The sequence below is a fragment of the Ambystoma mexicanum genome, chromosome 3p (assembly GCF_040938575.1).
Source record: "Ambystoma mexicanum isolate Mex_15411 chromosome 3p, UKY_AmexF1_1, whole genome shotgun sequence".
Classification (NCBI taxonomy): domain Eukaryota; kingdom Metazoa; phylum Chordata; class Amphibia; order Caudata; family Ambystomatidae; genus Ambystoma; species Ambystoma mexicanum.
Genome location: NC_090925.1, coordinates 345,745,248 through 345,772,161, shown reverse-complemented (window position 1 = coordinate 345,772,161; position 26,914 = coordinate 345,745,248). Strand labels below are relative to the sequence as shown.

General features: G+C 46.5%; 1 protein-coding gene across 1 annotated transcript in view; it reads right to left on the bottom strand.

Annotated features, from left to right (window-relative positions):
* Nucleotides 1-329: 329 nt before the first annotated feature.
* LOC138580425 (purine nucleoside phosphorylase-like) overlaps nt 330-26,914 on the bottom strand; it is a 47,261-nt gene continuing 20,676 nt past the window's right edge. Inside the window, exons 2-6 of the mRNA XM_069650960.1 lie at nt 24,437-24,600; nt 20,542-20,645; nt 18,663-18,838; nt 6,123-6,313; nt 330-3,339 (exon numbers count right to left, since the gene is read on the bottom strand). Of these exons, the coding sequence (XP_069507061.1) occupies nt 3,095-3,339; nt 6,123-6,313; nt 18,663-18,838; nt 20,542-20,645; nt 24,437-24,600 (880 nt within the window). The 3' untranslated portion in view covers nt 330-3,094. The remainder of the gene's footprint in view (nt 3,340-6,122; nt 6,314-18,662; nt 18,839-20,541; nt 20,646-24,436; nt 24,601-26,914) is intronic.

The following is a 26,914-nucleotide window of genomic DNA, read 5'->3' as shown; positions in this document are numbered from 1 at the left end:
TCTTCAGGCCTTCGTCTTGCATGGCAACTTACCATCCGCCACTCTGTCCATTGTAACAGTTATCAATTCATTATTGTGATTGTCTGCAAATTCTATTCAGTTTCTGTACTCTGAAGTGGCCTAATGGTGCCCTGTGGCCCCTTTTGAAGCGGCAAAAATAAACCATGAATGTAGTCAAAAAGTTCGAACTCCAACGTGTTTTATTTTACTCCATCTGTTCTTACGTAGGATCCCGCTCAAGATGTCCGACCTTTCGTTGCAAGCTTTGTAGGGCGCCCCTAGACAGTTGCACACAGTGGGCAGCACTGCATCACTTCACAATTAAGAGCTTTTGTTTTTTTTTTAAATAATATTTTTATTATACAGTACATACAAATTCAAGTTTTAAGTAATGTGCTTAATGCAGCCATGGTATGTCTCTAAAATGCTGTTAAAAATTGGCACTGGTAAAACAGGATGGAATAAATAAGAAAACTCATTGCAAAGAATAAACAAGTAAAATAACTTTTTAGAAACATTAAAATATAGCGGGCCACAATTTTGGAAGTAAAAATGGCAGCCAAATTCAGCACACAATACAAATGCAGGGAACAAGTGCAAAAAGGGGTGTGGTTTTGGGTGGAATGTGTGGACAATCAGATTTGACTTAGAAATAGGCGTTCGATGGGTGGATACATAGCCAAACAACACCAAAAGCCTATGTATCCATCCTCATATGTCATCTTCACTGAAAAGCATGGCAGACCCTCATTCACAGCTCTTATTTGAAGCTCTTATTTTAATGACAATAGTTTTGGCTTAAAGTTAGCGCTTCCAGTGCCACCTAATAGCCAAAACTAAAAAAGGACATGAAATGAAAATGGGTGGAGGAGGAAAAGTTGGATTGAAAGTTAGCATGCATGCAATTCCTCTATTGAGCTGCCTGTAACACTCTCTGCATGTGGTTTGTTAATTGTTCACTATCTTCGTACAGAACTTTCTGTATTGCCCTAATAATGGAACTTTTTACAGGATATATAGTGTGAGCCACGCTGGTAAAATCATTTTCCCGTGGCCACTCACTCCAAATGGAGCATAAAATTGACCACTTCTGTCCATACAGTGGGCCACTCTTCTCCACTGGCCCAAACTCCTCCATGATGGTTTCTCCTTCCAGAACAAACGAAACATGCGAACTGCTATAAGCATTGTGTGAGGGGATACATTGGAAATGTGACTGTACCAACTGCTAGAAGCACCGTCAGAGGGGATTTTCCAAATAAACCGGACTAGACAAACTGCTATAGCCACATGACCGGGAGATCACGAAAGAATCTTACTGAACCAATGTCATATCCATGTGGTGTCCAAAGTAGCATGACGTCACCAAGTATTGTGAGCATTGTGAGAACAGGAAGATGTCATCCAAAGAAGAGGCAACTATTACAACCCACAACCAGGGTTGGCGCTCCAATGAAATCTGGTTGTGCCCATTGTCATATCTACATGAGAGGTGAAGGGTTTGAAGAAATATGACAGTTCCAACTAATATAACCATTCAAGGAGAAAAATGAAGCCCAACTATAGCAATAATGTTAACCCACTATAAGGTATGACTAGTCCAATGAAACCTGATTATATCAATTGATTAAACTGGCCATGAGAGCAAGAGGGTCATCAGTCAGAAGCGCGACTGTAACAACCACGCGGGGAAAGCTACTCCAGCCAAAGGTAACCTATTTGTACAAACTATCGTAACTACTGTAGAAGATAGAGTCCTCGATCCAGAGGTCACCAGACCGACCCACCAAAGGCAGCATAGATCCCTCTTGCTGACTGACACACAGCTGTAGCAACTGCCGGATACTCCTACTGTCGAGGCCTGACAGTACCCTTTCTTATACCCATTGTGAGAGGGGGAAATTACTTTCACCAAAGTAAACCTGGCTGTTTCAGATGAAATGCTCCGTAAAGCCAGTCTATACCAGCTGTTGTAGCACACTGTAAGGGGAGAAGATTTAACTGAGCCATCATCTCAGAGGGGGCCTCTGGCAAAAGGAAACCCGACTGTACCAAATGGTATAACCCAAAGTTAGAGGAGGAGTTTTCTAATGAGAGGAGGAGCTTTCTAATGAAAGAACACAACCGTATCAACCACTGTAACCACTAGGATATGGAGTCAATCTTGCTGTGGGATGGAGTGTCAAATGAAGTGCTTTATTGGTTGGCCCTGGTATCAGGTGACACAACAAAGAGGCCAACGAAGATAATAAATGGGGGGTGTCTGAAATGATTAACACAAGAGGGAGTCCAAAGGAGCCGGTTCATGGGAGGGACCCATGTGGCAGGGAGCATCAGCGGCCAACTGGCAGTCATTCATGAGGAGGTCCAGGAAGCAGGTCAACCCAAGAGAATCCCAAGCAAGTGATTGCTGGGAGGGTCTAGGTGACACCAGGAAGAACCTAAATCAGGAGCTGCATTGGAGGGCCACAATGGACAGGTGACAACAGGATGACTTCAAAGAAGTTGATTCATTCGACGGCCCCAAGGGACAGGTGACACCAGGAAGGGTCCAAAGAAACTAGTCCATGGAAAGTCACTCTAAACAGGCGACACAGAAAGTTTAAATGGAATGAAGTTCACAAAGATGGCCCTTGTATAAGGGGCTCCAGTGAAACAGGAAACTCAGAACGGGCAAGTGTAATGGGTGACATCACGAACAACCTTGTAAACGCTTTCAATGGGTGCTAGAGGCACCATGTAAATTCTCTTTAGGTTCTACCACATGGTAGAGCCTAAGTAAGGCCCTCAGCTAGATGCACCTGAGAGCACAGATGCAGGGCCTATCATTTATCATGTTCAAAGAGTAGCACCTATGAAGGCAGCGCCATACAAATTACAGTAGCATGACATCACACAACACTTTCAATGCTTGCTGTATAATCCGTGCAAGTAAGGAGAACAGCAGCCGACTGGGCGTCTCTGGTGACAGCAGCAGTGGGCTGAGTTCGCCCACCAGAGGTGGCATGTGTTTGAATGTGGCAGCGGTGTGCATGCCTGCAGGATGCATGGGCGCACACTTCATTCTTTTCTGTAAAAGCGCATTGAGTCTGCCTCAGAGGGACAATTCCTTCACATCCTCATCGATCAGGTTATTGTTGGGGTCAATGGAGCCCACCAGCTCTGTCACCAGCGTCTGCAGCGTGACGGCCCTCATGCGCCCGATCGCCAGCACCCCATCATGGCTCAAGTCATCCTCACCCTCGTACTCCTTGGCCACCTTGTTGGTTATGAGTGAGAGGCCGAAGACCCTTAGCCCGCAGTGCTTGGCCACCACAACCTCTGCCGCTGTGCTCATCCCTAGGAAAGAAAGAAAGGAAGGGCAGTTACAGCCCGAGCTTTAGGTTCAGGCATTACGTGCTGCATCCAGGGCTCTGCTAGGCTCGGGCTATGCTGACATCTGTAGATCGCTAGAGCCACTGCAAGGTCAGTGCGATGATCCCAGTGAGCAGGGCAGGCACCCTTCTCACTGCACGCACAACAGATAAAGCACTTGCCACTAGAGTAGAGAAATGATCCCCGACACACAGAACATGTACAACAAGACATCAACAGGGGGTGTTGCTAGGTCTGGAAAATATCCAGGGCTAGGCTAATGCCAGGACTGTCAGGACTCGGGGCTAGCTGGCCTATTGGTTGTTGCCCCTGAGCTTCCATCCGGGGCTACAACCAAAAGACCCAGGGCTATAACCCCTCAGCCCCCTCCCCTACTAACGCTTCTGGCTTCCATCGCTCACTCAGTAAGCAAATGCAACACAATCTGTAAGGCAAGTTTACCTCTGTGAACATGGCATGCCCAAGCAGCCATGTATTGGGGGGGCGGGAGGGGGGGTTGGTGTTTCTCTTCAGAGCTTTTATTAGGGTCATGAAGAAGCTAGTTGGTTCCTTTCTAATTGGAAACAATCATATCCTGCTCACACACTCTGCCAATGTGTTGGGAATACCTCGCCCTCTCCAGGAAGATAGAAGGGCGAAGAAGAGTGGGAGGGCAAAGAGCACCCAGCTGCACAGTGACACCAGAAGGCAAGACGTGCATTTGAATGGACCACAATGAGGCCTGGGTGGGTACTGCTCTGGGCACCTAGGGATCGCTCCCATTATCCAAACCCGTGCATCTGAAGAGCCCAGAGTCACCTGACTTCCCAACACGGAAGACGAAGAATCACTTGTAAGAGAAGACGATGGCGACAGCTCACAGCTGAATCACGAGAACCCCGCCTCGCCCAGCACGTGCCAGATTTGAAGTGCAGCCACTCTGCCTCATTTAGCAGCTACACTCCCATTGCTTCATTTATATTCCAAAGGCAATGAAACAGGTCCTCCTGCGATCGATGTCCATTTCATCGCATCTTTCTCTAGACTAGAGCATGCTTTGCGAATGCTTAGAAATGGCTAATGGCTGGCTCAATGCAAATGTGTTAATGTTCTCCTAGGGGGGGGGAATCATATGCCTAACTAACTCTGTGTAAAGAGACCTTACTCTCTTTCTTGATCCCAAATATAGTGTGGTACTAAAATACCCATGCCCTTTAAAAATGAATGGCATAGCGAGCCCTGGCTCAGGGGTATGATCTGTGAATGGGTGGCTGTTTCCTCCTTATGCGGCGTCACCCAGAGTGGGGACCTGTAGTCAGAGAGGTGTCCTGTGAATCACACACACATGCAGAACAGATGCATCACGAGCACCGGAAGTACAAGCTTCCCTCACACACAGAGAACAAGCAGAGCAGAGGCAGCAATAGTGCAAGCTTCACACGTGACCAGGCGCAGCTTTGGTGGCTGAAGTGCAGACTCCCCCTCCCCCCATTCCCCACCTCCTCCGCACTCTGCGAACAGGTAAACACATCATCAACAACCAACACGATGGGGCCCAATTCAAACTCCTCCAGAGTGGTACAACAAGTGCTAAAACAGGCGTAAGACAAGTCCACCTGTTTTAGCACCCGTTTTACCACCTTGCTGTGTGTTCAGCGTTTTTGCAAGCGGAACGGGGAGACAGAACAGGATTTCATGGGGGTCATTTTTATAACAAGCGGAGCAGTAAACCAAGGCGTACTAAAAGAAAAAAGCAAGGCGTAAAAAACGTGCACATTGCTTTACTTCTCTGGGTCATTTTCATTCTTTTTACAGGTTGACTAGGGGTATTAAGTGGAGTTGGCATCATAACGTGCTTTCCTCCTTTGGCTTTAAAGAGCACTTTGTTTTGACGCCCGCATGACATTTTCGTTGCAGGTGCAAACCAAATGCATTCCTAATTAATCTACCTCCATTTAGCGCCTGCGAAAAGCAGGCAGATTGCACTGGAATCCGTTGTAAACGCTGTTTGCAAAGGATCATTTGCAGTCAGCATCTATCTCTTGACAAAAGGGAGCATAAAACGAAAGAGTAAAGGCGATTTCGCTTATTGGGACCCACCGGCATGTAAATGCTAATGTTGACAGCCCCCGGCATGCAATTTGCACTTTTGTAAAATAAACCCGTGTCGGTCTGCCTGCCCTGCTCCACTTGCAAACAATGTTTTATCTGCCATTAAGACCTTATGGATGTATGTGAACATTTCGAGAAAAAAAAATGTCGAAGGCCAAAATACTTTTTTTTTTTTCTTTTTAACCCCATTTCACCACTGTTGTATGCAGGGGGAGAGGGAGACGCCTGAATTGCCCACACATACCCCGCCACCTTTTTTTTTTATTATATATATAGTGAAATGGGGCTCTTAATATTCGGTATTTCTGGGCTTCTCAGTGATGGACTGAGGTATTTTGGTACATTCCCAACATTATCATGCTGAAGGAAAAGCATTGCATTCCTAGTAATTCTGCCTGTTTTAGGACCCGCAGTCGGATTAAATTGCAAATACCTCCCGCAAGCACTAGTTGCAGAAGCCATCTACACTTTTAGCAATAAAGCATTTTAACTTGTTTTTGCCAGGATTAAACATTTTCTTTGCTCTTAATATTGCAAATGACTAAAATTGCCCCTAGGGGTACAAACAGACCTGCCTACTCTCTGATAACACTACAGATACAAAGATATTGACATTTAAAAGCCAAAAAAACAAGATCAGCCCAAGCGCCACTTACCCACAGCATCTGCTCCCAGTTTGCTCAAGAAGCGGGCCTCGGCCACCGACTCAAAGTTGGGGCCTCCCACCATGCAGTACACGCCCTCATGGATGAAGGACGCGTAGCCTAGTCTCCTGGAGATATCTCGAGCCACTGCGCGCAACTCCTTATCATAAGCGTCCGAGAGTGGCGGGAAACGTGGGCCGAACCTGCAAGGATGAGAGGAAACCTTGTTGGCTCGTTCTTGTTTTACTGTGTATTTATTACACTTGGACTACAACAGTATTTTTACCACATTTGAATTAAGAAGCATGATCAAATCAAATACATTCTCGATGGTCACACACACATGTATAGAAATCATAGCAGAAAAGGGAATTAGTAGTTCACTTCAGGGAGGTGGGTCAGCCGTGGCCAGGTATGCCCGAAATTCAGACCATATGTCCGTGGGTTTGGAGACACTAGACATTGGGGTGATATACAATTCTTCAGTATCATTTGCCTAGACCATATCCTTCAGCCATATCTCCTTTGTGGGAGGCTGTTTGTGCGTCCACCTCGTAAGTATTGCCCTCTTGGCCAGCAATAAACCAAGGTTCAAGAGTTTGCGCTGGGGTACACCCATTTGACCAATGTAGCACAGCATGCTCGGCAGGATAGCTCAGGGGCAACGTGCTCGCCTTGGAAGCAAGACAACACGGAGCACGACAGGTTCGATCCCCGGGTCCGTGCTTAGAAACCTCTGGGTATTAAGCGCATTATAGATAACCTATTATATCATATCATGCAATCGCTCGCCGATAAATCTATGTGCCCCCCTAGTATCTCGGTCAGAGTGGCCTTCACGGTATTCCAATATACATACAGTTTAGGGCAGGACCAAAGCATATGCAGCAGGTGGGCATTGCTATCTCTGCATCTGGGAAATAGATTAATCTCATTGGTACGGAACACATTCACCCTCGCCGGGGGGAAATATAGCCTGTTCAAAACTTTGAAGTGTATAAGCCTGAACTTTGAATTCAGTAAAACCCCTTTCAACAATGCGCAGAGTCGGTGAAGTCTACCAAAAGGTCTGCACCTCATTTGGAGCGTGCATTACTTGGAGTGCCAGCATCTATAGATTGTGCTTGTTTACATATTGTTGAGATATTTTTCTTAGTGGTGGCCCCCTATAATATGTATGATAGACATGGGTGTGATGGTGGCTCCCCTGGGAATGCGGGCCAATGTGCCGGGACCGCGCCTGCGCATCTGTAAATAATATGGCGTCTGCATAAAGCTTCCTCCTATGGCTGTCCTGAACACCTCCCACTCTGCAAAACAGCCATCCTTAGATAAGTCGCCAGCCGTGTGGACACCCACTGCACTCCAAGATTTGACTATGCCCTAGTCCCGGGTTGGGGGCGCATCGGGATATCCCACAGGGGAAGAAACCGGTCGTATAATGGTGCTTGGGTCCCTCTACCCATTAGTCTCTTCCATGCCTCCCAGGTTGCACCCACTGGGTCTAACCGGTGCAGCGTCTGATGCATACCGCCAACCAGGAGGGAGGTCAATGAGGCTGGACCAGCACATACTTTTTCCATTCGTGAATGTGGTAGTGCGTGATAGGACATTGCCCAGTAGGTCGCATACTGCACCTGTGCCACAATATAACACAGTTCGAAGTCGGGTGCACCAAAACCCCATTCCTCGTATGGTCTGGTCAAATGTACCCACCTCACTTGTGCTGCCTTTCAGGCCGATATAAAAGTTGTACATTCTGTCTTAATGTCGTGGAACAGCTTGCGGCCTGGCCAAAGCGGGATATCGTGAAACATGTAGAGCAATTTGTGAAGTATCACCATTTTGATTAAGGATAGCCTCCCCGCCATTGACATCTGTATCTTCCCCCAATTCTGTAGTTTAATCTTTAAAACCCCCATGTAGGACCCATAGTCCAGTTCTCGTGTTTGACCAGGGGTACGTGCTACTACTATCCCTCGGTAACCAATCGAGTGTGCACCCCACTTCAGCCACATTGTGTGAGTAATTCCCTCTGTCCCGGTAGTCACAGGGGACATTTCTGACTTACTGCTATTCAAATGCAGACCAGAATACCTCCCGAAACTCACCACCGTGTTCAGGACCCTGGCCAAGTTAACATCTGGATCACTTATGTACAGTAATATATCGTCAGCGTACAATTATGTAATTATAATAATAATTATATAATTTCCGATCAGCCTTCTAATTGTATGCCAGCTCGGCGATGCTCGGTTCTTATCTTATCTGCCAATGGTTCTATTATTAATAGCAATGGGGATAAAGACCTTGAAAGCCTGCCACATGGTTGCCACAGTTGAAAAGGATCCCAAATAGTTTCGAAATAGATTGCCACCTGTTTGCGCATGGGCATCGAGAAGGCTGTGCCTAATAGCGCAGCTGGCTTGGACCTCCAGTGTGGATGGGACCCCCTGGAGCAGGGAATTCCAGTGTGAGTGATATACGGCAATGGTCCGAAAGGGTGCGAGGCAGGATCTCACACTGTAACCATGTTGAGCAGTGGGGAGGTTACCGGCCACATATCTATGCAGGAGTACATATTATGCACAGAGGAGTAGAATGAGTACTCTCAGTTGTCACGGTGTAGTGTCCTCCAAACGTCTAGTAAGCCCTGCGTTTGCATACCAGGCACTATTGCCTGCGCTTCCCTAGATAATGAACGTCTTGTGGTGCTGGATCGGTCCAGTGTAACATCTGATATAGTATTGAAGTCCCCGCCTAGCAGTATCTCTGCCAGTGGATACGCGGCGCATTGTTGGCTCGCTCTGAAACAAGGGGTGGTGAAGCTGATTGGCCAAAGACGATTTCAAGAGACCTTCCAACTAAAGAGGCAGGGATTGAATTTATGGAGCATTTTGGCTGAAGCGCTGGACATAGTTGGTGCATGAGAAATGGAAAAGAATTTAAGACAACATAACAAGCCAAAACTTGCTAATGGTGAGAGTAAGAAAGTTTTAAGCAGATGAAAGGAGTTACCAGGCTTTGGATCAGAGCAAACTTGGAGCGGAAGGGAATTGAGCTAGACGAGAACATGAACGAAATCGGGATGGAGCACAGGGGTAACGAGGAACGTCAAGAGGAAAATTCCTACCAAAAGCCAAAAGGCAGTTGCGTACCGCAATATGTAAGAGAAGAAGAGGAGAATAAGAGAGGCCAGAACTGATCCTGCAGGAACACTGAAGGAGAGAGAGAGAGAGAGAGAGAGAGAGGGAGAAGTATTACCAGCCCTGGAGGCTGCCTAGTAGCGGGAAGAAAGGTAGTAGCAGAGCCAAGAGAGAACTGAGCCAGAAATACCTAGTGAAAAGAAAGAGACAATTCAGTTGGTTATTTACACTCCTGATGTATGAATGATGAGAAGCTGTGAACCATGGCACAAAACAGGTGTGTAGCACCATGCTGACTAGCACTGCAGAAACACTTGGCTAAACTAATGCTAACCCCAATGCGTACTGGACCCGGCTGCACCATAGACCCATCCTCGCTGTGCTCAGTCTAGGGTCTCTCTGTAGCCATGACCGCCAGAATTCTATTCACTGGATGCCACTAACCAAGCTCAGAAACTATGATTTTGACTGGTCATCATTAAGCACCAGCAGTGAGTTCTCAGGATATGCCCCCTGCGTAGGCCTGATCCTGTGACGCCCAGTGGTGGTCATAGCTCATTAGAAAGGTGGCATATCCAGCCATGAATGAGAGAAGTCACGGTGGAGGTCCACATAGCCTGCGGGTCTGGTCCATTGTTCATGAGTGAGCCAGAGCAATGGGTTCTCATAATATTTCCTGACCTACCCCCTGGTAGGACTAATCCAGCGATCCCTGTGATCCTAATCATGCAGTCCACAGCACAATGTGGGCAGGAGCCTACCAGGTCCATTGGTCATGAGTGAGCGAGAGCAATGGGTTCTCATGATATGCCCTGACCTATCCCACGGGTAGGCCTAATCCTGCAATCCCTGTGATCCTAATCATGTAGTCCACGGCACAATGCGGGCAGGAGCCTATCGGGTCCATTGGTCATGTGTGAGCCAGAGCAATGGGTTCTCATGCTATGCCCTGACCTATCCCACGGGTAGGCCTAATCCTGTGATCCTAATCATGTAATCCACGGCATAATGTGGGCAGGAGCCTACCAGGTCCATTGGTCATGCATGAGCCAGAGCAATGGGTTCTCATGATATGCCCTGACCTATCTGCCCGGTAGGCCTAATCCTGCAATCCCTGTGATCCTAATCATGCAGTCCACGGCACAATGCGGGCAGGAGCCTATCGGGTCCATTGGTCATGCGTGAGCCAGAGCAATGGGTTCTCATGCTACGCCCTGACCTATCCCACGGGTAGGCCTAATCCTGTGATCCTAATCATGCAGTCCACGGCACAATGCGGGCAGGAGCCTACCAGGTCCATTGGTCATGAGTGAGCCAGAGCAATGGGTTCTCATGCTATGCCCTGAGCTATCCCACGGGTAGGCCTAATCCTGTGATCCTAATCATGTAATCCACGGCACAATGTGGGCAGGAGCCTACCAGGTCCATTGGTCATGAGTGAGCCAGAGCAATGGGTTCTCATGCTATGCCCTGACCTATCCCACGGGTAGGCCTAATCCTGTGATCCTAATCATGTAGTCCACGGTACAATGCGGACAGGAGCCTATCGGGTCCGTTGGTCATGAGTGAGCCAGAGCAATGGGTTCTCATGCTATGCCCTGACCTATCCCACGGGTAGGCCTAATCCTGTGATCCTAATCATGTAATCCACGGCACAATGTGGGCAGGAGCCTACCAGGTCCATTGGTCATGAGTGAGCCAGAGCAATGGGTTCTCATGCTATGCCCTGACCTATCCCACGGGTAGGCCTAATCCTGTGATCCTAATCATGTAATCCACGGTACAATGCGGACAGGAGCCTATGGGGTCCGTTGGTCATGAGTGAGCCAGAGCAATGGGTTCTCATGCTATGCCCTGACCTATCCCACGGGTAGGCCTAATCCTGTGATCCTAATCATGTAGTCCACGGCACAATGCGGGCAGGAGCCTACCAGGTCCATTGGTCATGATGGAGCCAGAGCAGTGGGTTCTGATGGTCTGGGCAGACTCCTGCAGACGCTGGATGTGGCACTGGCCGCTCATTGCAGAGCCCCAGCAGTGGTATTTTATGATGTGCCCTATCCGCACCATCTGCAGGCCTGCAACACCTGTCTGAACAAACATCATCATTATGATATGCTGTGCTTTGTTTTGGTATGTATGTTATGGTACCTACAATTTATAAAGCACAACTGCTATTTGCAGGCCTTATTGGGCGCTGATGGCTGTCTTCTTAGAAGACACTTTCCTGCTGTTCTAGGTTTACCTAAAGTGGGAGCCCCACAGCGAAGGTAGTTTTTGTGATCACCCACAACTTTTCACTTGTCTGGTGTCTCTTGTAAATCATGTCTGTCAGCCCTTCTTGCTATGTGTGGATATGATATGCGATTTTCACATGATCATAGTGACAGTATGGCATGAGCAGGGAGGGTAGCTGGGCTTTAATTGAGTAGGGGCTAGCCAGATCTTAGTTGAGTGAGTGTCCAAAAACTGCCCTTGAGTTGGGGCTCATCCGTCAATCTGGCTTTCAGTGACAAAACTGCTCTTCTCCAATAGATGGCGCTCCCACCCATTTTCAGAGCCAATTCATCTGTTTCAGAAATTTGGAGTTGGATTACTTGTTTTTGTAATATTCTTATAGGACTGTATAACATATAGAATACATTGTTTGATCTGTATAACATTCCTATGTTGAAATCTGGCTGTCAGGATAATTTAATCAAATGAATTAATCCACAAGAATCATCGATTCCTGTGCATTGGGACCTAGATTTGACTTTATTTTGTTTCTCTATTTAATGTTTTATTTTTTGTCTCTTTCTTGACTGCTAATTAATCATATTGTTTAAACGCGCGTTTTTTTAGATGTTATCCCGCTTTCCTGTCAGCCACAAAAACTTGACTGAGTCTGTTAACCATCTTCTGTACATTTATTTATTATATTTCTTATAACGCGCATATCTTGCCTAGCAGCCTCAGTGTGCACATAGAACAAACCCCAAAAACATACAACACAGAAGGGTGCACGCAGGAAGAAGCTAGTTCAAGAACCATCAGATCTAAGCGCACAGCTCAAGTGCTGGATTAGTCATTAGAATCGAACACGTGTGTCTTTATAGCTTTCTTAATGTTAGCGAGATTGGAGAGCTCCTGCTAGCTTATTCCAGAGACTTGGGGCACAATGATCAAAGCACGTGCCACCGAAGTTCTTCTTTTTTTTTTTTTTGGGAAACTTTATTTACACATGTACAACAAAAACCCAAGACAATCAATGTACAACAAATAAAACATGATAAACAATACAAGAAAAGCACAGCATTTTACACAGTTCAATGTACAGAGTGAGATATACAATACCGCAAACCCACCGAAGTTAAGTTCTTAAACGTGCACCGTGCCAGGTGGAGTTTGTTATTTCCATTTGACCCGAGTGCTCCAACCATAGGGGCCCCTTGCGAACAAGACGCGTCCCTTAACTACTGACGATAGGATGCAGCAGACGCATCAAATGTTATGTAACTTGTTAGCCCCCCTTCCTTGAGTTCGTATCCCACTGCAAGCACTGGGAGTGGGGATGTGTGGGCCTTTGGAGGACGTAGCAGACTAGGATCTGCAAGGTGAGGCCTTCCTTAGTGGAGCTGGTTTTGCAACACTCCCCAACGCGAGCATGATATGATAGGTTATTTATAATGCGCTTAATAGCCATAGGTTTCTAAGCGCGGACCCGGGGACCGAAACAGTGGTGCTCCGTGTTGTCTTGCTTCCACGCTGTACTGATTTGTAACTCTGTAGTAATGTGTAGTGCGCCCTACTACTGCTACCACTTCTGTAATCCTGTAACTAAGCTCTTGCAAGTAACTGCGCCTCAATGCCCTTGAGCTGTTTGCGCGCTATATAAATTTAATTAATAAATAAATAAGGCGAGCACGTTGCCTTTGAGCTATCCTTCCGAGACTTTGTATTTTAGGTGGTATTTGTCAGCAAAGTGTTAACTAGGCCAAGTGCATTTCCCCCAGGATATATTGTAGCTCCCTGGGCCCTGTATGACAACCTCCCCATAATTTACTTGCAGCTGGTCTGCACACCAGCTGCAAGTAAATTATCGATGGGTCTGTTCCTTCTGAATGTGTTCCTGCAGGCCACCCGAGTGTGGTTATTTTGTTGCCAAGTGAGAAAGGCAAGGAAAGGAAAGGTTTGGCATAATGCCTGACAGTAGGCAGAGCACATACTCTCTTGTTTGGGTTTATTTAGGAGGCCTTTTCTTTGAGGATGTCAGGTTTGGCCTTGGCCCTCTAATGTCGGAACTGAGGTCCTGAACAGATGTTTACAGTTTCAATAATATGGTCCGGCCAGAAAAGTGATGGGTGGCTGTCGAGGTGAGAGAGATTTGCTTGTTGAGAATTGGATGAGTCTGGACCCCATCTGTAACAATCCGGGTTACGTCACCTACTCCAGCACTTAAGCTGCCACCATCCAGGTGGTCAACAATAACTTTCAGATCATCAATAAAGGGCATTGGTGCCTGCTAGTCCTCCTGGACCTCTCTGCTGCTTTTGACATAGTTGACAATCACATACTACTCACCCTCTTTTCACATAGGATGGACTTTACTGGCACCATCCAGAAATGGTTCATATCCTACCTCTACCTGTCTGATACCAGGCTTTCCAGCTGGACTCCTTCGGGTCTGCCGCATGTGGAGTGCCTCAGGGTTCCATTCTCTTCCTGGTCATATTTAACCTCTCTATGGAACAACTGGGCTCACTCTTAGATGATTCCAACATTGTGATACACCAGTCCCATTCAAATAGGGATGAAAAGGGCCTGCTTAAAGCTTAACCCCACCAAGATGGAACTCATATTTCTGGACCACTCTTTCAAGCAGGAACCCACTCAAAGGTGGCTTGGTCGAGTAAGTGCTTGGCCGAGTAAAACCCTCAACACACCCCCTCAGCAACATCCCCAGCTTTCACTGTGTATAGCAATCTATCCCTCCAACACCACATTGCAAAAAAAGACTCAAACGGCTCGTTATCAGATCTTTCTATTCCCAAGGATCAAGCCCTTCTTGCTGCACCAGGACGCCCGAATGGTCGTACAGGACCTAGTGATCTTACATATTGATGACACTAATGCCATCCTCGCAGGGCTCCTGGCTGTTCACCAGGCCCGTTCAAAGTGGTTTACCATGCCGTTGCTCACCTCACCACTGGTTGTAGGAAATTTGACATCACCCCCCCACACCACTTGCACGAATAACACTAACTCCTCATCCCAGCTAGGATCTGGTTAAAAACGGCATGCCTCACCTACAAGGCAACCACCACAGGAAAGCCAGACTACCTGATGACCAAACTAAAAACATCAGGTGGTGCATGGACATCTAACAGTAATACCATCACCAGAATTGAAACTAGACTGGTTGCCAAGGAAAAAACTAGGAAACCCTCCTTCTCATGCTATGCTCCAGTCCTCTGGAACTCCATAGATTCTGGCTCTCTTGTGCACTCCGGCAGGAGGCATACGGATCCACATCAACCCGAGATAGGTGGCCTTTCAGGGTAAAGCCAGAGTCAGTACACCCCAGGGGTAGTGTAGGGGAGTTGAGATGGACCCCAGCCCCTGATGCCCAGAGAGTTTGAAGACATGCAGGGCTATTGGTATGACTATCCCAGCCACAATACCTATTAGCCTCAGTCCTGACCAGGTCTCTTTCCTTTTTGTCCAGAATGGGTGAAGACATGTGAACACCTAAACCCTGAGAAGTCTGACAGGAATCCCAGAGCTAAGACAAAGCAGCGGGAGACAAGTACTGCCACTCCCAGAATGCACCTGGGCTCAACCGGGAAAACCCAGCCCTGAGCCAGAGGAATGGAGTTTTGACCAGAACTGGAGGTTTCCCTTCGCTAAATTAATGAGACAACCAATACTCAATCCACCAACCCCAGGTGGATCCCAGAGGAGTGGGAGGGGGGAATATAACAGCCAAAGAACTCAGAATGGAAAGAGACCGCAGGATAACAGGCAACTCCTCCCCAACCCAAGTTGGAAGCAAATCCCACCAAAGGTTGGAGAAAACGCCAGGAAAAACGATCAGCCTGAGCACATGGCTGCCTGCACAAGAATGGAGGCTGAAAAGGGGGTGGGGATGGTCACGAGGGTAATGGCTCAGCTAACGATTGAAAAGCGTAACAGCTAATGTAAAGGGTCAATGGGGCCTGTTTTAGAGCAGTGAAGAAGGATCAGCTATGTGGTGTGAGCACGGGAGATGGCGGCCTCCTGAAGCCACGTCAGCAGCGACTTCAGCAGAGAACAGAGGAAGTGTAAGAGATAGCCTTGCTTGGGTAGCAACACCACTAGGAAGAGGAGAAGCAGACAGGATAGCACCAGAGCCAGAACAGAGGTACCTGACCCAGAGAGTAAGACAACAGCTGATCATGCCCTGGTCTGGATGATGGGAAGGGGAGAAAGTGGCGGACCAATGAGAATGCTCCAAGCGTAGGAGTCCAGTGAACAAAGAGAGACACAGTTGCCTGTACGAATGCCATGGTAACAAAAATAACCTTTGAGGAGGGAAATGGTTACAGAGAGAGAGAGAGAGGCAGTTGCCATTGGGAATGAAACACTAGCAACAGTAATGCTTAAGGAGGAAGATGTTGAACGTGTAGATGTCTTGATGCAGACTGGGAAGTTAGTTTTAGACAGTGGGCATCCCCAGCAGATCTTCTTCCCCTTGAGGTTGGTAAAGTAGACACTGCCAGCACTGGCATGAATGCACCATTCATCCCATTGGAAGGACTAGCTGCTGTGCTCACCACCATCTACCAACCTCAAGTAAGCCGGGATTCTCAACATCCCGTCCTCTTAGATGCATGCCGAACTCCCACTGAGCGAATGGAGGCATTCCATGCTCACCTTGGCCAATTCCTGCTACTCTTGCATTTCCCTAACAAATAAAATAAACATTGGCAATGCCAACAGTTTGGGCTTTTGTGTAGGCATGGGAAAGGCACTTGAAAGGCACTGCCGTAGTGGTATTAACTGGCCATTGATAGTAGCAGGTGCCATTACCTGAGCATCTAATAGCAGTGTCTCGAAAATGCCTAATACGTAAACACAAGCCCAAACGTTTGTCTTTGCCAGTGCTTGTTTTTAACAGGACTTCAGTGAAGGACACACATAGTGCTTATGAATCGAATGGCCGATGGCAGACCAGGTTATTGCATTTTTATTACACCAGTAGCGGGTTTATCGCACCAGTTAAATCATTACCTCTCAGAAGACTGCTTTGAAAAAGCACTGACAGGTACTTCTAGTGCAAAGTTTGATGGTAAAGCTTGTTTAATGGGAGCTTAAAGTGTTCCCACGAGGAGGTGTTTTGGGCAGGGGGAGGCAGGAACTGGATGGGAATGGCTATAGGGATTAACATGGCCATGGGCACTCAATGGGTGGGCAAATATCCAAACAACACCTCCCAGCTGTAGGTCCCTCCTCATATGCCATTTCTCCTTATCTGTAATCTAATGTAATAGTTTTGGCTTATAGGGGGAGCAAGCTGAACAAGGACATCTTTGTCTCAGGTATCTCCCACCATGCTCCACGCTGCCTTAACAAGGCCACACACTGCTAAACCACAGCCCCCAAAGCTTTGCTGACAGCAATTTTAGCGATGTTAGTAAACATCTACCTCAATATCCAGCCTCCGACACCAATGCATGGAAATGGTACATGCATCTAAGCCTACAGCAGCATTAACCCCATGCCTAACCTTGAAAAATGTTCAACCATGATCACAATAACACGGCCTGCATTTACCACATTCCACAGAACCCCACACATCCATGACGCCCTATTAAGCTGCACAGGAACACACTGCAACTGATCCACAGCTTGAAATCCATCTCAAAACCTCAACTACACCATCTCATCACAAGCTACAAACACCCTTTTGCTGATATAATAAACGCAGCAAACACGCTGATCCTACTTCATGTCGACCTCATAGACCAACCAGTATTGCTCCCAAATCACTAATTAAACCCGAAGATCTCGACATGATCAAAAATGTGGATGGCCCAACCCTATAGCGCTCCCCACCAGAGGGGCCCTCAAATCCAAGCGTCGAGAGAATTACTAATGCACATCAACATATCCCTACCCAGCGGAGCCATCAGATGAGAATGACATATTTCACCCACCTTAGATCACGACCTTGATGACTTGAAGAGTGCTCTAGTTTTCCCCAAATAAGATCTCATTGGGCTACTACCCAGCTTTGTCCCAACTCACTCAACATAATGCCAGCCTTTGTCGATATAAGCGGCTCAGTTTTGGTGCCTCTTTGCCTGACGAGATCTTTCAAAATGCCCTTTGAGAAACACTTGCCCACCTCCTAGCACAGCCAACGGTTTCACTTATGCATCGCAAGCCACCCTTTCACGTCAATAACAAGCATCAAACCCCTCTGTATCCTGTTCAATAAAACACTGTCCAAACCCCCGTTTGCATTTAATGCTGGAGACCTCAACTACTACATCTCAGCTACCAGGCAATCTACAAACCAGTAGCCTTCAACCCAGCCAGTGACCTCTCCAGACACCCACGGCACAGCAGCACCACACACACCTCCCAATGCTCTAATTCTCTAAGACATTTCAGTCCTTATGCACCGGCCTCCAACTTGCTGCTCAAGCCTGCGGATATAACAGCTGGGATGAATGCATCTCCTCACTTCCACCATCCACACCACATGCACAAATGACACTTCACACCAACTCCCCTTCACCAAGGAAGATGGGTTACTTCTAAAAGATGAAAGGAGCCTCATACCCCCGACTCAGCTGTAGCCTCTACTACAAGTAAGACATGTGGGTCACCAAAGAAACCCAAAAGTAGAGCCTGCCTACGAGAAGAAGGAAGATGAAGAACACCCAACTCATCGTTCTTCAGACATATTCCCAACCCCTCCACAAAAGCTCCTTCCTCCTTTGCCTCTCAAGAGGAAGGAGAGAACCCACCTGCTCCCTCACAACTCGAGCCCCAGCTAGCATCATCCCCACATATGTCCCCCTCACGTCATACATCTTGCCTGAGCACTACCGCACTGCCCATCAAGACAGCCGAGGAGGAGGGAATGTATGTAATGTGGCATCCAGCGTGACTACCGAAGCAGCGCGACCATGGACCATCTTGACACGCTCCCACCACCAGGGGAGTGAGGGCAAGCTCAGCCTAAAAGAGAAAAAAAGGGCCTTTTGTCTGTGTCACCTTCCATCTCTCAATGGATCGCCCCCCTCACCCCCCAATACATTCCTCTTTCCAAGATATCCTGTAGCTCTGAGCAAACCTCATTTCGCTAGAACAGTGGGCTCTGTCCAGGCAGACCAGGCAGGTTAATGGTCACCCCTGCCCACCCCGTAGCACTGACCGTTCATCATTGGGCCCCGACAGTGGGTTCTGTCCCGACAGGCCTGGAAGGTTGATGTGGTCGCGGATGATCATGAGGTCTCCAGGGCAGTACTCATCGGCCAAAGATCCAGCAGCATTGGTAACGATCAGTACCTGGACTCCTAAGAGCTTGAACACCCGTATGGGGAACGTGACCTAAAGAAATAGGAGGAACTTGAGATGGCAATATAGCGCAAAACATTCAGAGTGTGTGGACATAGCATACATCTTCCAGCGAGGGGGCAAACAGCAGATTACCTCTGGGGAAAGCGGGTGCACACTGCACATACTCTTCAGAGAGGGCTAAAATAGTACATATCTTCCAGGGAGATGGGGCATATAGCAGATGTCACCCATAAAGGGTTAAACGAGGACGTACCTTCCAGATCAACACTGCATATAGCACATAACTTCCAGAGAGAACATATAGCACATTCCCTCCATCAATGGGACCTATGGCACCTACCTCACAAACAGAGGTCATATACAACTTACCTTCCAGATAGAGGGGGCATACCACATGTAACCCTCAGAAAAGGGGTCATATAGAACATTCTTTGCAGAGACAGAGAAATAATATCATGTACCTTACACAGAGAGTGGACATACACAGCCCTCTAGTGATGGGGCTCACGACACATACTTTCCACAGAGAGGAACATATAGCACTTACTGTCCAGAGAAATGGACATACAGCACACATCCTGCGGAAGGAGACATATAGCATTCACCTTCCAGGGAGAGCTGACAGAACACATAGCTTCAAGAGAGGGGGGGGGGGGTCCATATTGCACACAGCTTCCAGAGGGGGGAGAGTACAGAAGATGCCTGCCAGGGAAAGAGGTGGCACACTGCTCATACCCTTCAGAGAGCGCTCACATAGCACATACCTTCAGTGAAGAAGGGACATATAGCACATGCCATCCATACAGGGGACATAGCACTTACCTTCCAGATTAGCATGACATATAGCACATACCTTCCAGAAAGATGGGAAATATAGCATGTTCCATCCATGGATGGGGCACACCGCACACAACTCACAGAGAGGTCATATACCATGTACTTTCCAGATAGAGGGGGCATACGACACATAACATTCAATGGAAGGGCACATATACAACATGCCTTCCAAAGAGAGGGAGGGGACACATACCCTTCCATACAGAACACAGTAGCACATCACTTACAGATTAAAAGTGCATACCTTGCAGAGAGGCGACATATATTGAATACTTTCTAGACTGTGAGGATTTCTAGCACATGCCTTCCAGAGAGAGTGGACATATAGCACATGCCTTCAGAGGGGATCAATATACAGCCCAGGCGTTCCAATAGAGAGGCATATAACACACACCCTCCAGAAAGAGGGGACATATAACCCACCACAGAGGGAATATAAGGTACGTACCATCTAGGGAGGGGGCATATGGCACATACCCTACAGTGAGGGCGCACCTACCTTTCAGAGAGTGAGGACATACATGCATACCCTCAAGAGAACAGGCATTACATACAGATCTTCAAGAGAGTGGACATACAGCACATACTCTCCAAAAACAGGGCACAATGCACATACCCTTTACAGAGGGGACATGAAGTGCGTACCTTTCCAAGAGAATAGATATGAACAACACAACATACCCTCAAAAGAGGCCTCAGAACACACAAGGCACACATACATTCCAGAGTAACAAGGACACTGAGGAAATAACTCCAGGAAGAGGCAGGCACATAACATGCAGCTGCCAGAGTGGGGGCATGCAGCAGAGACATCGCACAGCACATACTGCCAGAGACAGAAACAACTATAGATATATAAAGTGCTTTCCAGAATAATAAAGGAACGTAGCACATACCTTCCACAGCGGGTAACCTTCATACATGTGGAAACGACCTTTCATGCAGACACAGAACTTTCCTTGCAACTCCCCGAACACCAGTTTTCCAGCGTGACCAGGAACTGCAGGGAGAGAGACAAGGGTATCAGTGAGATCAAGTCAGAGTATCAAAGTGGCCAAGTGTAGAGTGAAAGCCAGAATATCAAAAAGGCCAAATATAGAGAGAAAGTCAGAACATCAAAGAGGCCAAATACAGTGAGAGAAATCCAGAGTAACCAAGAGGCCACAAATAGAGAGAAATCCAGAGTATCAAAGAGGCCAAGTGTAGAGAGAAATCAGAGTATCAAAGTGGCCAAATATATATAGAGAAAAAGCCAAAGTATCAAAGAGGGCACATATATATAGAGAGAGAAATCCAGAGTATCCAAGAGGACAAACAAATACAGAGAAAGCCAGAATATCAAAGAGGCCAAATATAGAGTGAAAGCCAGAGTATCAAACAGGCCAAATATATATAGAGAAAGCCAGAGTACCAAATAACCCAAGTATATATAGAGAAAGCCAGAGTATCAAAGAAGCCAAGTATATATAGAGAAAGCCAGAGTATCAAAGAAGCCAAGTATATATAGAGAAAGCCAGAGGATCAAAGAGGCCAGATATATCTATAGAGAGAAAGCAAAGTATCAAAGAGGGCAAATATATAGAGAGAGAAAGCCAAAGTATAAAAGAGTCCAAATATATATAGAGAGAAAGCCAAAGTATCAAAGAGGCCAAATATATAAAGAGAAAGCTGGAGTATCAAAGAGGCCAAATATATAAAGAGAAAGCTGGAGTATCAAAGAGGCCAAATATATATAGAGAGAAAGCAAAGTATCAAAGAGGCCAAATATATATATAGAGAAAGCAAAGTATCAAAGAGGCCAAATATATAAAGAGGAAGCTGGAGTATCAAAGAGGCCAAATATATAAAGAGAAAGCCAAAGTATCAAAGAGGGCAAATATATATATAGAGAAAGCAAAGTATCAAAGAGGCCAAATATATATATAGAGAAAGCAAAGTATCAAAGAGGCCAAATATATAAAGAGGAAGCTGGAGTATCAAAGAGGCCAAATATATAAAGAGAAAGCTGGAGTATCAAAGAGGCCAAATATATATATAGAGAAAGCAAAGTATCAAAGAGGCCAAATATATATATAGAGAAAGCAAAGTATCAAAGAGGCCAAATATATAAAGAGGAAGCTGGAGTATCAAACAGGCCAAATATATATAGAGAAAGCCAGAGTACCAAATAACCCAAGTATATATAGAGAAAGCCAGAGTATCAAAGAAGCCAAGTATATATAGAGAAAGCCAGAGTATCAAAGAAGCCAAGTATATATAGAGAAAGCCAGAGGATCAAAGAGGCCAGATATATCTATAGAGAGAAAGCAAAGTATCAAAGAGGGCAAATATATAGAGAGAGAAAGCCAAAGTATAAAAGAGTCCAAATATATATAGAGAGAAAGCCAAAGTATCAAAGAGGCCAAATATATAAAGAGAAAGCTGGAGTATCAAAGAGGCCAAATATATAAAGAGAAAGCTGGAGTATCAAAGAGGCCAAATATATATAGAGAGAAAGCAAAGTATCAAAGAGGCCAAATATATATATAGAGAAAGCAAAGTATCAAAGAGGCCAAATATATAAAGAGGAAGCTGGAGTATCAAAGAGGCCAAATATATAAAGAGAAAGCCAAAGTATCAAAGAGGGCAAATATATATATAGAGAAAGCAAAGTATCAAAGAGGCCAAATATATATATAGAGAAAGCAAAGTATCAAAGAGGCCAAATATATAAAGAGGAAGCTGGAGTATCAAAGAGGCCAAATATATAAAGAGAAAGCTGGAGTATCAAAGAGGCCAAATATATATATAGAGAAAGCAAAGTATCAAAGAGGCCAAATATATATATAGAGAAAGCAAAGTATCAAAGAGGCCAAATATATAAAGAGGAAGCTGGAGTATCAAAGAGGCCAAATATATAAAGAGAAAGCTGGAGTATCAAAGAGGCCAAATATATATAGAGAGAAAGCAAAGTATCAAAGAGGCCAAATATATAAAGAGAAAGCTGGAGTATCAAAGAGGCCAAATATATAAAGAGAAAGCTGGAGTATCAAAGAGGCCAAATATATATAGAGAGAAAGCAAAGTATCAAAGAGGCCAAATATATATAGAGAGAAAGCAAAGTATCAAAGAGGGCAAATATAGAGCGAAATCCAGAGTATCAAAGAGAGCAAATATAGAGCAAAATCCAGAGTATCAAAGAGAGAAAATATAGAGCAAAAACCAGAGAATCAAAGAGGCGATAAATAGATAGATAGTGTGAATGTGTGTGACCAGAGTAGGAGAGAAAAAAAGGTGGGTAAAAAAAGAGGGGGAAAGAGACCTGAGAGAGATCAAAGAGAGGCTAGAGAAAGCCTGGCGGTAGAGAGTGGTTGGGTATCTAAGACACCAAATGCAGAGCAGAGCGCGTGAGAGAGAAATAAATAGATCTTGAAACCATCCTGGAAACACAGCCATCAAATCTTGTAAGAAAGACCCATGTGAGTATTCTACAAAATCAAATCCAAACTCGTGGTTGTGGACCCCGGTGAACCTCTGGAAAAGTATCTTGGCTGTGTAATCAAGCCCAAACTCTTATACGATGGGGAGAAAAGGGGTCCGCATTAAACCAAAGATTACACTAAATGGGACAGCAGCCCAACTGACGCTCTGCACCTGCCCTTCTGAAAACAAGTACTCAGTGTTCAGAGGAATACCCCCAACAATGCTTGGCGAGCAGACCTGGGGTGGCGCCCAATAGTGACAGAGACGGAAACAAGCAGCAAAGTATGAGATCAATAAAACGGAAAGCACAAAATAGCCTTCTAGATCCAAGCGCTGAAACCCCGATTAAAAACAGCAACCAACCCGTCAAACACAGAAGAAGCTGCACACATTCAAGAATAGGAGGTTCTACCTCCCTGCCCCCACAGCGAAATGAGGAGAACCTGAAATCACTCCAACTAGTGCAACTGACAGAAGAGGCAAAAACTGGGAATTCCAAACTCAGACACAAAACAAAATGAAACTCTACAGGCAGACTTTCTTATTAGAGTCCCAAAACCTGAAGCAATTTAGCACAGGCAGGTAATGACAGCAAGTACAGGATCAGTCACCACAGTCTCGAAATTGAGAGTGGCAGGTAAGGGCAGTCTTGGAAAAGCAGAGCAAGATGATCCGGGAGGATAGCTCAGGGGCAACGCGCTTGCCTTGGAAGCAAGTCAAGGGCAGAGCAACCTGTAGAGATTGGCTTCTGTAATGAGCGCATCACAAAAGATGAATTGCCCACAGTGTCGTCTAAGTCAGGTGGAAGCGGGGGGCCCACTTCCTCTTACACAGCCCCAAATATGAGAAGACTTGGACAATGTACCTTGAAGAATTCTCCAGAAAGAGCAATGGCTTCACAAAGTTGAAGGATGGTGTAAAAAATGAAGACCCAGAAAGGATAGAGAGGGCAGCAGAAGGTCTGGAATCCTGTAACACAATCAGGCTCGAGGCTCCATGTACAGAGCGAGCCTGCAGGCCTTGGCAAGACTTGTATCACCGTGAGGCATGACAATAAAGCATGACTGACTGAAATGAACTGAATTGGGGGAAATAGAGTGAAATAATGAGAGAGAGGGCTGGGGCGAGAAATGAGGGGGACTGGAGAGAGGGAGCGAGAGAGAGAGGCAGCCGTGAGAATAAGAGAGACCAGCAAAGACAGACCCAGGAGAGTTGGGTGGGGATCTACTTTGGTGCCTCTGAAAGGCTGGTAGGGAATAGCCTGGCGTGTCACTGATCTGCCCCCAGACCTGCAGGCCAGGGTGTCTCTGAAGGCATGCCGTGGGGTACCTGTACTTGTGGGAAAGTGCGGGATCTTTCTGTACTCGAAGGCCTGCTGCCCTTCCAGGCTCTCTGCCAGCATGCCTAGTCCAGAGCCGCATATGATGGCAACATCGGGCCGCTGCTTGGTGTGCCCGAGTAGCCACTTTGCAGTCTCCTCACAGTCCTCGAAGCTGAAAAAGAAAGAGGTAGGTTCATTGAATAGAAGTGCCGTACATCTAGCTCCTAGAGGCCCCCCAGCACGCAATGAGCTCCCTAGCACCAACTCTCTATCCACTGTCATTGAAAGTCCATGGACGACAGACTTGGATGCTTGTGGTGACACTAATTCTGTGTTGGGTTAAGCCCTGAAATATCATGCAAGTCGTTGTGACCTCGGCTTCTTAGCGTTGTGGAGTTCTTCAGATTGCTAACATGCGATTTTGGGGGGATATCCCTTTGGCGGGGTATGTTGAGATGTGCCCTACCTCCTCTGTGGTGTAGTTTACATATGGTCTAGTGTTTTATGTTAGCATATGGTTTAATGGTATGTTTAAACTTGGTCTAGGGGTGAAGTTTACATGTTGACTTGTGGTTATGGTCAGATGCAGTGTAGTGATTATGATGGTATGTGATCTAGTGGTCAAGAGTAGGAATGCTATGGTGGTTACTGTGAGATGTGCTATAGTGGCGATGTTATGATATCGTCTTGTGGTCATGTGAAGAGATTCTGAGTGGTTACTCAGAGATGCAGTCTACTAGTTATGTTGAGTTGTGATCTGTTTTGCTTTCTTGAGATATGGTGTTGTAGTTACATTGAGATACATTGTCTAGTTGTCAAGTGTAGGAACGCTGTGGTGGTTACCCTAAAATGTTGTCTAGTGGCTATGTTGAAATGTGGTCTATTGGTCAAGTCTCGAAATGCTGTGGTGGTTTCCTGGGATGCCGTCGAGTGGCTATGTTTTTGCAATGTGGTCTAATGGTCAAGTGTACAAATGCTGTGGTGGTCACCCTAAGATGTGGTCTAGAGGCTAGTGGCTACGTTGAGATGTGGTCTAATGGGCAAGTGTTGAAATACTGTGGTGGTTTCCTGGAATGTGGTCTTGTGGCTTTGCTAAAATGAGGTCAAGTGTAGAAATGCTGTGGTGGATACCCTAAGAGGTGGTCTAGTGGCTATGATGAGATGTGGTCTAATGGGCAAGTCTAGAAATGCTGTGATGATTTCTCTGAGATGTGGTCTAGTGGCCACGTTGAGATGCGGTCTAGTGATCAAGTGTAGAAATTCTGCAGTGGTTACCTCATGACGTGTTCCAGCGTCTATTGTGAGATGTGGTCTAGTGGTCAGTGTAGACGTGCTGTGGTGGTTACCCTGAGATGTGGTCCAGTGGCTACACTGAGATGAGGTCTAGTGGTCAAGAGAAGAAATGGTGTGTTGGTTACACTAGGATGTGGTCTAGTTGTTATGCTGAGGTGTGGTAGGCAGTAAATTGATTGTTGACTGTGAAACCAGGAGACCTCATTTCTAACACCGGCTTCCCCACTTTTATGAAAGTGTGTGATCCTGTGCAGACTATTTGAATGGGGTGACTCGGGAGCACCTTAAATCCCATTACAAAATGTGACATAAAAACAAAGATTGACATTTGAATAGCACCAAACATGAGTCCATTTGGAACCTGCATGACCCCTTAAGGAAATTCATATTTTAAGTTTACATTAAAAAAGTTATTTTATGTTCTATTAAGGGCAACCCCCACTGGGGAAGCCATGTTCTTTGGATATTGGAAGCTTTAAGAGCAGGGTGGGATATTGGCACCCTATCCGTGTAGACCCGCTATGTGGGTCCATCAGACACCCAAAGTTGGTGGGCAGGGGGCGGGCGGTTAGGGCAGTGTATGGATGCTGCATTCCTCTCTGGTGTTGGTCAGGCTGCCTTGCTGTCCCCTCTATATGGGACCTGGGAGGAAAGTTGTGGCGCTAAAGGAGTTTTGTTTAGCAAATGTTTTCTTGGCCGCCTTTGTGCCAGGAGCCTTTTTTCAGTGCCACTCCGGAGTCTGTGCTGTTTCACAGGCGCACACTTGAAGTTATGAGTGTAACCCCGTGGCCATGGGCCTCATTAATAGAAGCAACCAGTATTTGTTTCACAGGGTGTGCAGCACTGACACCGAAGACTACACCTTTCCCCTACACCCAGTGCTGGTCATTGGGCCGAAACTCTCCCCGGATCCGAGATCCGGCACCAGATGTGTAGCCGGATCTCGGGATCCGGCCAGAGTGAGCCACCCCCAACCCTACTAAAAAATGTTTTAAAAGCGCCCGCGAAGGCAGCATTGACTTTTAGCACCGGCTTTGGCACTGGTGTGTAATGCACACAGGGACTTACTGTTGCCTGCTGTTCCTGTCAGCGCAGCGAGATGGCCGTGATGGGCCCAACGTGCCTGATCTGACACCTTTATTGTCACACTGGCCCTTCTTCAAACACTTGTGCAAAGGAAGGCGCGTTGAGAT